Below are 14,978 nucleotides of genomic sequence, written 5' to 3'. Positions count from 1 at the left end.
TAAATAAGGTCCTCGACTCATAAAAGCCTAAAGAGCTTTGTAATTCGGGGTCTTGGTGTGTGCCGGTGCAGGCTGCCTGGAGTGGTCACAGCCTTCGATATTAGATGAAACCACTCTGGGCTTTGTAACAGGACCTGAAATAATACACTGTCGGTGCTACAGAAAAGTAACAGCAGCAAAACAAGAGTCAATGCAAAGTGATCTTTACTTGTAGCAGAAACAGTGTTAAATGAAGGGCGGGTGGCGTTATATTTTTTTTTTTTTTTTAGTACACGGGAGAAATAAAACCGGTGGTTGCATTCATTCTATTTTAATAGAGCCTTGAGGGACTGATATACGGTTCTGTCTTAGTTATGGGCTACTTATTGGCTATTTGATGAATTAAGGTGAAGAAGAGGTCTTATTTCATTAGGTTTTTATAATCTGCGGGTATAATATATTTTGTATTCCCAGACTGTCGTTCCAATTTTAGCTCGAGGTGGTTTCTAATGTTTCTACCAGGCGCAATAAGTTTTCCCTTATCCAGGACAGCTGCAATCTAATATACTGCATGTCGCAGCTTAACTGTGCGCCTTAAGCGTTGGACCTATAAGCTAGTGAGTAGGCTCCGCTACTGCATTAGCGTGTGCTGATGCTATATTGCGCTCGCCGTACAAACCTCGTTTGCTGTTGCTGCTCCCCTTATCGGAAACTCCCTGCTCTCCCCCCCCCCCATCTCAGGGAGGAATCTAACTTACATAAATTTAAAGGAGCTTTAAAATGTTTCTTATATAGAGGTGCTTTTGAGCTAGAGAGTTGCACGGGGACAGAAATCCCACCTATCCCCGCCCGTCCCCTCCAGGATCCTCTCCGTCCCCACCCATCCCCGTCAAAATCCTCTCCGTCCCCACCCATCCCCGCAAGGAATTACCTCCATCCCCGCCCATCCCCATAAAAAGCAGCAATTACTTCTGACAGGATCATCAATTCCACAGTTTCTTTTGTGTTTGTGCTGCTGTTTTCCTTATGGAATCTCTTTGGTGGAACCCTTTTTTTCTTTTCTGTTCAGGTAATTAACTTATAAACCCCCTCTTTTACTAAGGCTGACGTGTCCATTATATTATATGGACAAACCCTGCTTCCAAAGCCTTCCATCCCTGTGGGAGTCCCGTGGGCCAGAGGGGGGGTCCCCGTGGGAGTCCCGTGGGTTAGGGGGGATTCCCGCGATCCCCGTTCCTGTGCAGACCTCTGTTTTGAGCACTGATACTGACACCCATCCTGGACTTTGTAAAGACAGCTTTGAATGATTCTTTTCCCCTCCCTTTTCTTCTCTCCTTTGTTCTCTTTTTGGACTTTATTGCAGTTCATCCCTCTCCCTTTTGTTTCTTGTTCGTCTGTTTTTGTCGGAAAACATCCCCCCCTCTTTTACTAAGGTGCGCTAATCGAATTGGCGCATGCGAAACGCTAGCGCGTCCACAGACTACCATGCACGCCTTAGTGTTTAGCGCTCGCTAAATCGGTTAGCGCACCTTAGTAAAAGAGGGCCTAAGTGTTTTGGCTTTGTTGCTTATTATATAAATTTTGTAATTCCCTGTTTTTAATATTATTGTATATCGCTTAGAATTTTGACTGGCGATCAATCAAATTTTTGTTAAACCTAAAAACCTTGATTTTAACACATGGGCAGTTCTGTAAATCAGCACCTCCTTTTCTGGTACCCCCCGATTCATTGAGGGGAGGGACAATTCTATATATGTCATCAGGACACCCTGGTGTCGTTATGGAATACTGACGCGGATCCACATTGACCACACCTGTGGGTATAAGTGGATGCTCCTAATGTGCCAAGCCATGCGCCTTTCCAACCGGGGCTCATTTTCAAAAAAAAAAAAAAGGGGGGGGGGCATAAAGGGGCAGATGGATGTTTTTCTCGCCAAACCGTCCCAATTCGCTATTTTCGAAACCTACTTTCAAGACGGATTTCTCTTTTTTTTAAAAAAAAAAAAATTCTTTATTTATTTGATTATTCATTACAGTATCTCAGTAACAAACATTCATGAATGAGCACAAAAAATGCAAATGTAAATTCCATACAAGGAACAACAAAAATATTTAAGGAAACTAATCAACCATGTCCCAGTCCACATTATTGCTGATCGCCAGTATTTTAAAAATAAAACATCAAATCAAATCTATCTGTCCACTATCTAAGAACAGGCAAATGGCTTTTATATATATTATACATCATCCTCCAAAAGTAAAATCAATATTAGAAATTAAACTTTCAGCAAAAGTTTCTCTTTAATAAAATCTTCCAACTGGACTGGATCAAAAAACACATATTTATCACTTCCATATGAAATCAGGCATTTGCATGGGAGCTGTTTAGCACTCCACAACAACCGGACAGGCAGTCCCGCTGCTGCCCGAACCAGCCAGCTGAGAGGGTCCTTGGGAGACTCTTTAACAACGGTCCAGCCGCGGTACGCGGCCCGCGGTCGCGAGTCTCGGGTCGCGAGCTGAAGGGGCGTGGCTAAAGGGGCTTGCCCCTTTTGAGCCCCTTCGGAGTCCAAGAGAAGTAGGGAGTAGGGCTATCGAATCTTCAACATGGGTAAGAGGAAAGCTAAAGCAATACCATCTGCTGGAACAACAAGACGGATTTCTATGCTGTTTATCTGCGGTTCATCTAAATCTCAAGGGGGCGTGTCAGAAGTGTAGTGTGGGCAGGACTAGGGCTGGGTTATGACTTGGACATTTTTCTGCCTTAATCAAATATTTAAGAATATGTCCAGGCAGTGGCATATTGAGGGTAGGAGGTGCCCTCCTGTACCCCCCCCAGCTTTTCTCCCCCCTTCCACCACACTCACGCTCTCCCTCATACCTTTTTAGATTTTCACCAGCACAAGCAGATTCTCCGACCTGCTGCTCATTCCAACGTTGGCTTTCCTTCTGACGTCACTTCCTTGCCCCGCGACCCGGAAGTGATTTCAGAGGAGAGCCAGGCCGGCACAACCAGCAGGCTGGAATAGTTGCCCGGGCTGGCGAAGATTTAAAGAGGTGGGGGTGAGAAGGCAGGGCGTGGGGGGGAGGGCAGAGAGGTGCCTGCACCCCCACCAAGAGGGTGCATGGCAGGGGACCGCCCCCCTTTACCATGCCGCTGTGTGCAGGGCACAATTTGGATGTCTGGGGCTATGCCTGTTTTAATAACAAGTACGTTTCAAAAGATGTTCTAATTGATCAGATGACCACCGGAGGGATGTAAACATGACCCCCCCCCCCCCCCCACAATCCCCCCAGTGGTCACTAACCTCCCTTCCCATAAAGATGTGAATAAAGCAGTACATACCTTCCTGTATGACAGCTTCAGATGCTATGGCCAATCCTAGTGGAACAGCAAGCAGATTCCCGGAGTAGCTTATTGGGAGGTATAGTCAACCATAGAGATGAGGGCTTTGGCCCATATCCACCTGTAACTACTACACTTGTGGTGGAATATGTGAACCTTCCACAACCCACCCAAATCCTACTGTACCTACATGTAGGTGACATCTGCAGACATAAAGACTGTTGGAGTGCTACAGTCCGTTCTTGTTATTTGCGGTAGTATGGTTCCTGAAAATGTTCACCAACTGCGAAATTGCGAATAACGAAAACGTTGAGTCTATGGGAAAATAGAGGCTAGGCTCCAACAGTACGCGGAAAATGAAACCGGTTCCTGCACGCGGCAGCGCTTGAAGTACCTGTAATTCACTCTCTGGACGCTTCGGGACCATATCTGGAAGCAAAGCCTTAACCGCAAGGTGAAAGTGAAAGCAAAAAAAAATCTGTCTGTTTTTTTTAAATGAAAATGTGAACACAAATGGCGAATATAGGTTGCAATTGATGCAACCACGGATAGGTAAATGCATGCATCGTGAACGCGTGTATAACAAGAATGGGCTGCATACAGGTAGGTACAATAGGTTTGGGGTGGGTTTTGGAGGGCTCCCTATACACCAGGGATCTCAAAGTCCCTCCTTGAGGGCCGCAATCCAATCGGGTTTTCAGAATTTCCCCAATGAATATGCATTGAAAGCAATGCATGAACATAGATCTCATGCATATTCATTGAGGAAATCCTGAAAACCAGACTGGATTGCGGCCCTCATGGAGGGACTTTGAGACCCCTGCTATACACAATAAGGGGGTTATGGTGAGGTGTGTACCTGAGCCTTTTTTTGTGAAGTTCACTGCTGTGCCCCTTAAGACGTCCCACTGTTCTGCTGGGATGTCTTTGTGGTCAGTCTACTAAAAATGCCAGCCCCCTCCAACATCTCAATGGCTTGTTTTGCATGTTTTTCTTTTGACTGGGGTTTTTTTTTTTTCAAAAAATGGTTCAAAAAAAGATAAGACGCGCGTCTGAAAAATGGCCATTTTCAAAAAACCAAAACAAGATATTTTGCAGTTTTGAAAATGGTCACGTTCACTATTCGATCTTTGTGTGTTTTCGTATTGAAAATGCCTCTCCACGCCACTTATGCGCAAGCTTAAAGAATAGTGCTTATGACAAGTGTGAATGTAAGTGGCACCTCGACTGAAATTACATATCAAAAAATGCTCTCAGATAACAAGTGTGCCTAATATAGAAATTGCTCTGATAATTTTACTGCCGGTTGAGCCTAGTTACTAACAAAACGCGTCATAACTGCATTATTGCATCTGGCCTGCAAGCGTTCATTAGCAACTCTCGCTGTGCATGTGTAATGTGGCAGGGGGGTCCCGACAGCTCTGAGTGGAACGCCATTTTGTATGCAGTCTTTTGGAAAGAGCCTATGCAACATGTCATTAAAAAAAAATGCTATATATGTATATGGACCTTATATATATAGTGTACCATTCTAATTTCATGCACAGTAATCCTAAGACAAGCTTTGTATTTTGAAAGTCATACTTCATATATGCATGACTCACTGGCTCCATTCATGTTTTCCATCTGTATGTAGAAACATAGCAAAGCAGACATTCCTTGAGACTTTGCAGGACAACCTCATTGAGATGGACATTCTCACCTCCTCCCGACATGACGGTGCTTTCAGTGATGGGTATGTGACACACTTATGCACTCGCTCTCTGTACATTTTGCATGTGTGCACTTTGCTGCTCTCGTGTATGTTTGAAATGGCTAATAATGTTTTCCCCTTCTCGCGTAGTGGTTGCAAAACAGATTCCCGATACATATTACCGAGACATCGTTAATATGTTTATCCATGACATCTCATTGGGTTTTTGCCATTGTGGTATTAACTCCATGAACTAACAGTGGAAAAAATTTGAAAACTGTTGAGCTGGTGGATTTCTAGATATTTTTTTTTTTTTTTTTTGCATGTTGAAGGCAGCTGCTTTTCCCCGAAGACTTGAGTAAAATATTGTCCAAAAAGGTCAGAGTTTGCTGCAGGTGTTCATATCCACCCCAAAGACGTAAATGTTGACTGCTATATTCTATGGGGATAGTAATGTTGTCCTTCAGAACAATCCCTCCGGACACAGAAAAACACTGCAGAGGTGGTCAACGTCACCAGGACGGTTCAACCTCCCACAGGAATGGACCTAGGTACCACAAAAGCCGGATTCTACAGAAGAAAAAATGTGGAACCAGATCCTGGACTTCCAACAGTTAAAATTGGTGAAGTTTATTAATGCCTTGAACAAATAAAATGTTTCACAATATATTAAAAGCCAAACACATTCCAACGGTATAAAGACAATGATTGTACTGCGTTTGCAATAAACAGACCTTTCACGGGCCGTGTTTCGGCAGTATCTAGCCTTCATCAGGGGTCCTTTGAACACAGTAAAAAGCAGTCAGATAACAGTGAACTGTTAAACGAATGCTGGCTGAAAATGCTTTTAATATATTGTGAAACATTTTATGTATTCAAGACAATAAATAGACGTCACCAATTTTAACTCTTGGAAGTCCAGCATCTGGTTCCATATTTTTTCTTCTGTACAGTCCTTCAGAACAAAAAATGCTAAGCCCTATTTTCAGCGGGACTTATCTGTGTTGGCGTGGTTCACCTTCTCGCTAGTACCAACCGCTGGGTTTTAGTGTCATTACCCAAATCATTACTGGGAATCTTTGACTGCCTTAGTGTTGTCCACACCGTGCTTGGACCGTGCAGGGGCGGAGTCAAGATGGAGGCAGAATTTATCCAGGTACCGCCCACTTTCATGGCTGATACCTGATAATTATAGGGACAAGTTAGAACAGCAGAATGGATCCAGCTTAAGAAGAGTGGCTTGCCGGGAACCGAACAGCACTGCACGTGAGTGTCCGAAAGATACTGCTGTTTGATATCACGGGAAGAGGAGGAATTTGTTTTCACAACTGGCAACGATATGCTACAGATCAGGCACGTGGGGCCGGATTCTGTAAACGGTGCCTACATCGGACGGTGACTACAAAATTGGCATTGGCCGCACGTCAGTCGCTCTTAGGCGCCGTTTACAGAACTGCGGCTAATGGTGCCTAAGAGAAAAACTTAGGAGCTGGTAATGTAGGCCTTAATGGGGCCTACGGTCATCACCACCTATCATCACGCCTCCTTTGACCTCAGGTGCCGCTAGGCGCCATGCTTAAACACAATTCCGGCGCCTAAATTTGTTAAACAAGCTTTTAATCGGGTTTTAATTAAAACCAGTTAAAGCAATGAGGCCTAACTTACCAAGCTGTGTCTAGAATCTGGGCCTTTGTGTAGTAGTAATGGTAGTGTAGCTTTATTTATGTCCCATCCTTCCCCAGAGCGGGTTACAAGTAAAAGCTAGGGCTGCAGGAAGATTTTTTTTAAACTAAAATTGCGATAAATTGTGCTGTGGCGATTTAATCGTGACTGATATGTAATATTTTAAAAAGAAAACAAACACATAATTCCTGAAATCAAGCATAAACCAGCACTAACTTCCAAAACAAGGAACCTATTAGTGCGTCTGGTGTAAGAGGCAACTTTTTTAAAAATAAGTGAGAGGGTTAATCTAATACAGTTGAATCGAATTGTCTCTGGACACGCTGAAGGAGACTGCTCAGTCCTGGGGGGACGGAACGGACATATTTTGACAGAGATGAAGTACTTAATTTTTTCCATTTTGTTACATTTTTTACTATGCTTCAATTTCTGATTCAAACTTTCCTCTGGCACTGGTGAAATTTTGGGCTCCTTTTACGAAGGCGCGTCGGGGCCTTAGCGCGCGGAATAGCGCGCGCTAGCCGCTACCGCCTCCTCTCGAGCAGGCGGTAGTTTTTTCATAAAAGGAGCCCTGTATTTCTGGATGAAAAAGGTTTCGAGTAAAACTCGGATCCCGATTTGTAGCTCGCGCCTCGTTTTTCACGTCCACTTTTGGGGAAAAACCCCCCAAAACAACCAGTCTCCCTTGCCAAACCTTCCGCTTCCCACCTAGAATGCTATTCTAAATTTAAAAAATAAATAAAATAAAGAAAGAGACAATAATTTGCAACTGTAAAGCGCGTCCTTAAAATTCTTTAGCATCAGCCAATGCGGATTTTCCAAGAGGGTCTGAGCAAGGTGGACAACAAAGGGAGGAGGTACCAACTTGTCCAGCTGCATTCCTGTTTGTCAGAACCTGCTCGGTACGATCCTGCGCTGACATGGACTGAAGGAGTTGTACGCTCGCCTTTCCCTCTCTCAACCCCCCCCCCCCCAGCACAGCACTTTCTTCACCTTTCACTCTGCTGGCGCTGCCCGACAGCGCTGCATGCAGGGCCTGCTCCGGGGCCTTCCCTCAGCCATGTCCCGCCCGGCTGACGCAACGTCCTGTTTATGCAGACGCGGCTGAGGGAAGGCCCCAAAGCAGGCCCTGCATGCAGCGCTGTCGGGCAGCGCCAGCAACGTGAGAGGTGAAGAAAGTACTGCGGCAGGGTGGAGGAAGGGAAAGGGGAGAGTGCCGCAGATACCAGATCGGCGCAATGGCCTAGTGCGGCGGGGGGGCTGTCCGCCCTGTGCGTGGTCTTCCTCTCCGTCCCCGCCCCCTCCTCCTTTCCTTACTGCGCAGGCGACCCTTCCTTTCCCCTGTACCCTTTAAACTTCAGCGTGGGCAGCCACGAACTTACTGCCCGCTTCGGCGCTTTCTCTGTACTTCTTAGGCTGGGTCTGGGAGCACATTTTTGAAAGGCTCACATAGAAGAGCATTAAATTAAAAAAAAAAAGTTATAGCTGTTATAACATTGCTCCCTACTAAGGTAATTTTGAACCCGCAGCTTTTTCGAAAGGTCACCCCCCCCCCTCGTGAAATTTCCCTTTGAAAATCCCACAGCTGGCGTGCTCCTGTGCATTTTAGAACCCTCCCGCTTTTCATTCTCAAAGCAGGAGGGTTAACACAAGGGGGGGGGGGGGGAGAGGGTTTGGAAATGACATTCCTGCATATGGCCGACTCATTCCAGCCCATCCCCTTGTCTTTCATATTGAAAAGTTTGCAAACTGTGGAGAGCAGATGTCTGTTTCCTTGGTAGGGACTTAGGCAAATTTCCAAGCATGTTTTCCCATAAATAAATAGAAAACCATCTGAAAATGGTTCCTATAGGAACTGTGCAAGTTCCACTGTGGCTTGCCTCCTGTTGTTAGGGTTACCAGATTTACTTGTGTAAAAAAGGCCCGCCCCCAGGCCCGCCCAGTTATACCTATGCCACGCCCCAGCCTTGCCCCTAGCCCTAGCTCCCCCCTCAGCCTTTTTCGCGTTGATCGGGAGGGCATCCGCTCATGCGCGGATGCCTCTTCCCGATGCCATCTGAAGAGGAAGCGGTTTCAAAACCCGGACAAAGAGGGCATATCCGGGTAAATCCGGACCTCTGGTAACCCTACCTGCTGCGAGTATGTAACTTGGTGATTTTAGAAACGTGACGGCAGATAAAGGCCAAGTGGCCCATCTAGTCTGGCCGTGGGTTACCAGATGTCTGGGTATCTTTGAGTGATTTCCAAAACCTGGTGGTTTGTCCCGAGTTTTGGAAGTCCCCCGAGCTCAAGGTCATGTCTGGAGGGCCTCTGCGCGGACGTTGACACGATAACGGCCCGCGCGCGTGTGCGCAGAGGCCCTCCAGACGCGTCCCCGAGCGCGGGGAGGATCATCTGGGGCTGCGGATGGAGTGGGGCGGAGCTGGAGGCAGAGTGGGGCAGGGCTGGGGCAGAACAGGGCGGGGCCAGGTGTCGTCTTTTTATTTATTTATTTATTTTTTTAAAGAGGAAATCTGGCAACCCTGGGCGATGTCCTCTGAGGTAGAACACTCTGAATATACATTCTTCCTGGGAGTGATTGTGTCGATAGAACGCTGACCCTTTTGCAGGGCTACAATAGATGGACGTTAACGACCTCAAGTAGCTTTCCAGAAAAGATGTATAAATCAGATGTCCAGCTCGTCAGGATTATTTAAAATTTATTATACCACCTAATCAGGCTTCTAAGTGGTGTTCATCGATAAAAGGTAATTATATTTTAAAAAACCCATTTAAATGGTAAATGAAGGGCTCCTTTTACTAAGCTACGTTAAGGGCTTTAACGCGCAGAGTAGCGCACGCTACAATGCCATGCGCGCTAGACGCTAACATCAGCATTGAGCTGCCATTAGTTCTAGCCGCGTAGTGCGGGGGTTAGTGCGCGCTAGTCCGCGTGCGCTAAAAACGCTAGCGCACCTTAGTAAAAGGAGCCCCAAAACAACAAAATTAGCAAATATAAACATCACCGGGGCGGGTTCGTACGACAAAACAAGTGGACGGGACGGACTGTAACCAAGGGAACGAGGGATGGAACTGCAAAGTCCAAAAGAAAAGGAAACGTGGACAGGCCAGACGAAAGGTGCGGGAAAGATCTCGGTTGGGGGAATGTCGAATCGTCCTTGCGAGGACAATTGCAGTTCAAAGGCGTCGCTGAGCAGAAAGGTTTTTTTTAAGTTGGATTTGAAGTCATTTCAATTTGTTTCTTCTCTTAGGGAGTTTGGTATGGAGTTCCGGAGGGAGGGGGGCGGCAACTCCCTGATTTTGCCGTGGCTGCCACCTCAAGCAGTTGATCGCCAGCGCGATCGTTTTGACTACGGCCTCCGCCCAGCGAAGGTTGGCTAACCCTACTTTCTTGTGTTCCTGCAGGCACTTCCTGTTCAAGCCCGGAGGCACCTCGCCCCTCTTTTGCACGACGTCGCCAGGGTACCCCCTGACTTCCAGCACTGTGTATTCCCCTCCACCCAGACCCCTGCCCAGAAGTACATTCTCTAGACCCACCTTTAATCTGAAGAAACCGTACAAGTACTGCAATTGGAAATGTACCGCCCTGAGTGCCATTATCATCTCCGTCACCCTGGTGATTCTCCTGGCGTATTTTATCGGTAAGCTGTCACTTTTTTTTTTCTTTAACGTTCTCTGTTTTGCCTTGCGCACTGTCGCTCATCGAGATTCTGTGGTAATCAAGTCAGAGCAGCCGTTAAACGGTATCTTCTTTTTCACCTTACGACTTAAAGTGTCAGAAAAAGATGAAGGTGTTTGTGCCAAACTGTGGTTCTTACTGCACAGAATTACAGATTTTGCATGCTATTTTTTATGCGTGCAAAAGAGGAATATAAAAAAATGTAGCATGCAAAATTTATGACTAAATAATACAGAATCCCACTCTTAAGTTGAGAGGTCTCTCAGTTAGTAATGTCAGACACTGCAATTTCACTGCATAGATTAGGGGGGGAAAAAAGCCTCAGAGACTGGAGTCATGCGCACAGTCAGTTTTCTGTAACACACTGTTTAGCGTATGATATCTGTTCCACTCCTTAATACAATCATCAGGGTTTTTTACCGATGATTGTATTAAGAAGCAGAACAGATATCATACGCTAAAGTTGAGTCTCTTTCATTTGAAGCTCCGGAATGAGCGGGCCTAGGATGAAGTTAAGAGGCGATAGGCTCAGGAATAATCTAAGGAAATACTTTTTTTACAGAAAGGGTGGTAGATGCGTGGAACGGTCTCCCGGAAGAGGTGGTGGAGACGGAGACTGTATCTGAATTCAAAAGGGCCTGGGAAAGGCACGTGGGATCTCTCAGAGAAAGAAAGAGATAATGGTTACTGTGGATGGGCAGACTGGATGGGCCATTTGGCCTTTATCTGCCATCGTGTTTCTATGGGCTAGATCAGGGGTGCCCACACTTTTGGGGCTTGCGAGCTACTTTTAAAATGACCAAGTCAAAATGATCTACCAACAATAAAATTTTTTAAAAAACTCAAAGCACACTGTATGTAGAGAAAATATTAATTATTCCTATTCCGGGGTTTTTTTCAAAGAGGTCAAGGCAGATGACTCTATGCACTGTCACCTCAGTAACAACCATACAAAAACAGACAAATATACCCCCTCCCTTTTTACTAAACCACGATAGCAGTTTTTAGCACAGGGAGCTGCGCTGAATGCCCAGTGCTGCTCTCGACGCTCATAGGCTCCCTGTGCTAAAAACTGCTATTGTGGTTTAGTAAAAGGGAGCCATAGTGCAAAATATAGACAGCAGATATAAATTCAGACACATTTTGATCACTAAATTGAAAATAAAATCATTTTTCCTACCTTTGTTGTCTGGTGATTTCATGAGTCTCTGGTTGCACTTTCTTCTAACTGTGCATCCAATCTTTCTTCCCTTCTTTCAGCCTGTATGCTTCCTCTCCTCCAGACCTCATTCCCTCCCCCAACTTTTTCTTCCTCTCTCTCTGCCCTTTCTTTCTCCCTGCCTCCCTTTCTTTTTTTCTCTCTTCATGCCCCCTTTCTTTCTTTCTCCCAGCCTTCCACCAAGCCACTGCTGCCACCATCGGGGAACAGGCCCCCAAGCCGCCGCCGCCGCCACCATCGGGTAACAGGCCCCAAAGCTGCCACTGCCCCAGCATTCCTCTCCCTGATATCAATTCTGCCATCGGAGAGGAAGTTCCGGCCCAGCCAGGCAGCGATTGGCTGGCCCGAACTTCCTCTCCGACAGCAGAATTGACGTCAAGGAGAGGAAGGCTGATCGGCCCGGTAGATCGCCAAGGCAAAGTTAGTCTGTCACGGAGCCCGGGATGAGCTCCGCGATCGACTCGCATTGCCTTGGCGTTCTACCGGTCAATCGCAATCAACCTATTGGGCACCCCTGGGCTAGATTCACTAAGGGCACCGATCCGATCCGTGTCCGGGGGGCTGATTCACGAATCGTCCTCGTGCAAATGAGGACAATCGGAATCACGCCCCCAACTGAACGCCTGGATTGCTCTGCAGCGATCTCGACGCACGCGCAGACCATCTGTAGATGGTCTGCGCATGCGTCGAAGAGCAGCGACTTTTTTTAAACTTGTTGCTTTTCAGCCGACATCTGAAAAATTTGTATTGCTTCTGCCAACCCTACCCTGGATACTAGAATACCCGCTTACTTCCTGAAGCTAGGCAGAAATCCAGTCATGCAAAGTACATTGCATTTTAAAGCGTATGTTTTCGGGAACTTAGGGCAATTATATGGTGATAATAATAAACAAGTTAATATCTGTAATAAAAGGTGGGTCTGTTAGATTGCATATTCCAAAATAGCACGCTTTCAAATTTGCACTAATAGGCGATGCTGGTTTAGAGCATCGGTTTTCTATTTAACCAATGACTGCAATAAGAAAAAAGAAGTTTAAAACGTTCTTTATTGTTGTTTCAATGTTTAATAAAGTCAGCTTCCGGCAGGGAAAGAACTAAACGTCTCGTAGCTGCAAATTAAAGCCTAAACGTTCTGGGAAGCTAGCAGACCGAACTGCCAGCGAGCCCATGCTTTTAACCCGCTTTAAACCCATGGGTTAAAACCATGGGCTCACACTGCGGGGGAAGGCCAGGGCAGCGCTTGGGGCAGAGATCAGGAGAGTCAGGGGCAGAGAGCGCACAGGAGAGGCACATTTGGGGCAGAACAGGGTGGCAGGAGAAAATCGCGGCAGAGAGCAGGAGAGTCGGGGGACAGAGAGCTGGAAAGTCGAGGCAGACGGCAGGCATAGAGCAGGAGATGGCAGTGAATGACTGGTCCCCAGCAGTGGCTTGTTTGTGATCGGCCAGCCCAGTCGTTGTTGCAGGGTTTTGGTTAGTGAATCGCTGCCTGCCTACATTTCAATGCCATTCCCCCCCCTCATTTGCATGCACGGATCGGAGGATGATCGGGACAGAGGTTAGTGAATCGGGTCCGAGGGAAATCGGGTCACAAAGGGCTCGCAAACCGATTGATACATGATCGGTTTGCTTAGTGCAGGGGTAGGCAATTCCGGTCCTTGAGAGCCGGAGCCAGGTCAGGTTTTCAGGATATCCACAATGAATATGCATGAGACGGATTTGCATGCATTGCCTCCTTGAGATGCAAATCTAACTCGGGCATATTTATTGTGGATATCCTGAAAACCTGACCTGGCTCCGGCTCTCAAGGACCGGAATTGCCTACCACTGGCTTAGTGAATCTGGCCCAGGGTGGCCAACTCCAGTCCTCGAGGGCCGGGATCCAGTCGGGTTTACAGGATTTCCCCAATGAATATGCATCGAAAGCAGTGCATGCAAATAGATCTCATGCATATTCATTGGGGAAATCCTGAAAACCCGACTGGATTCCGGCCCTCGAGGACCGGAGTTGCCCACCCGTGATCTAGCCCTGTTTTTTATGGTGTGTCTAAGGTTAGGATGGATATTGATTCCTAAGTCCACTCTAGAAGTCGCTAGGTATAATTTTCTATAAAGTGCGCTTCCCGTTTATAGAATCACGCCTAAGTGTCGCACTACTCGTCACCTCCCTTTTAGGCACCATTCTTTATTAATCTGTGCAGGTATCGTGCGTGACCTGAATAAAAAAAAAAAAATACTACAAATGCCGCCATGAATTAGATTTGCAGTTAGCGCTTGGTAAAATCCCACATTAAGCTGTTAACTGCGACTCATAATGTGTTTTAGTAAAAGACCCCATTAAAAATAGGAAACGGGGTGTGTTATTGCAAATAGCGTGCAAAGCAATTGTCTCCTCTTAGAACAACAGTGTCTCGCAAACTTTGCAGAGCTGAGGGCATCCGGAAATGTGCGGACGTCGACGCAATGCACGAAGGCCCTCCAGACGGGGCCCTGAGCCACCAGTGCGGGGTGCTGGAAGGGAAGGAGAGATAGGATGTGCCTCTCGCTGCGAGAGGCACATCCTGTGGGCAGTCGACTCTCCTCCTTCCTGGTGTCTCACGGCACACCTGGAATCTCAGCACACAGTTTGCAATGCACTGTCTTAGAACATCAGCCTTTTTATCTTGGAAAATATCAAATAGCCTAGTTTTGGATTTTACTGACTTCCACCAGTACCACAAAATTATTTCCGTAGCCCTCTTGTCTTTAGGTCTCGTTTCTTCCTTTCCTTTCTGTTTTCTTCTGTTCTTTCTGCATGGTGGCAAACTCCCTGTTTCCTAAAGATCTTCTTCCACATGAAAGTTGTTCGTGTTGGTTACGGAGACCTTTTGGCCCGGATTCTGCAAAGTGCACCCCGATTTTAAGCAGCTGTAAGCGATCGTGCGGGTGGGTGGCCTTCCGGCAGGAGGGGTTGGGCACCTCCTGCTAGCGATCGTCGGGGGTGGGGGGGGAGACAGGCGGCCGCTATACCTATCACGGCAGGGAGATCCCTTGCCACGATAAGTGTAGCGGCCACATCTGCTGTAACTCGGTTCTGAAACCGGCGTCTGTAACATGGATGTCGGTTACAGAATCGGGGTTAGTGTAGGCCCGAATCTGTATAAGATGCTCCTCCCGGGTGTCCTATACAGAATCCGGGTCTCTGTGTTTTACATCAAGTTCTGAACCTGGCCGCAACCCATTCCTGTTTGGAATAGTTGGAGATGGTGGTAGCAGTGGCTTGGTGGAGGGCAGGGGGAAAGAAAGAAAGAAAGGGGGCAGGCAAGGAGATAGAAGGAAAGAAGGGAAACAGAAAAAAAGAAAGAGGGCATGAAGAGAGAAAAAAAGAAAGGGAGGCAAGGAG

The 14,978-nt window shown here is 46.8% G+C and overlaps 1 protein-coding gene across 4 annotated transcripts in view; it reads left to right on the top strand.

The window, feature by feature from the left end:
- The window catches only part of TENM4 (teneurin transmembrane protein 4), a 1,150,563-nt gene that overhangs the window by 784,017 nt on the left and 351,568 nt on the right, over positions 1–14,978 (top strand). For all 4 annotated transcript variants that reach the window (XM_033948175.1, XM_033948174.1, XM_033948172.1 and 1 more), the window contains 2 exons: positions 4,962–5,060; positions 10,107–10,342. In XM_033948175.1, coding sequence (XP_033804066.1) covers positions 4,962–5,060; positions 10,107–10,342 — 335 coding nt within the window. The remainder of the gene's footprint in view (positions 1–4,961; positions 5,061–10,106; positions 10,343–14,978) is intronic.

The sequence above is a fragment of the Geotrypetes seraphini genome, chromosome 6 (genome assembly GCF_902459505.1).
Source record: "Geotrypetes seraphini chromosome 6, aGeoSer1.1, whole genome shotgun sequence".
Taxonomy (NCBI): domain Eukaryota; kingdom Metazoa; phylum Chordata; class Amphibia; order Gymnophiona; family Dermophiidae; genus Geotrypetes; species Geotrypetes seraphini.
This window is presented reverse-complemented; position numbering and strand designations above follow the sequence as displayed.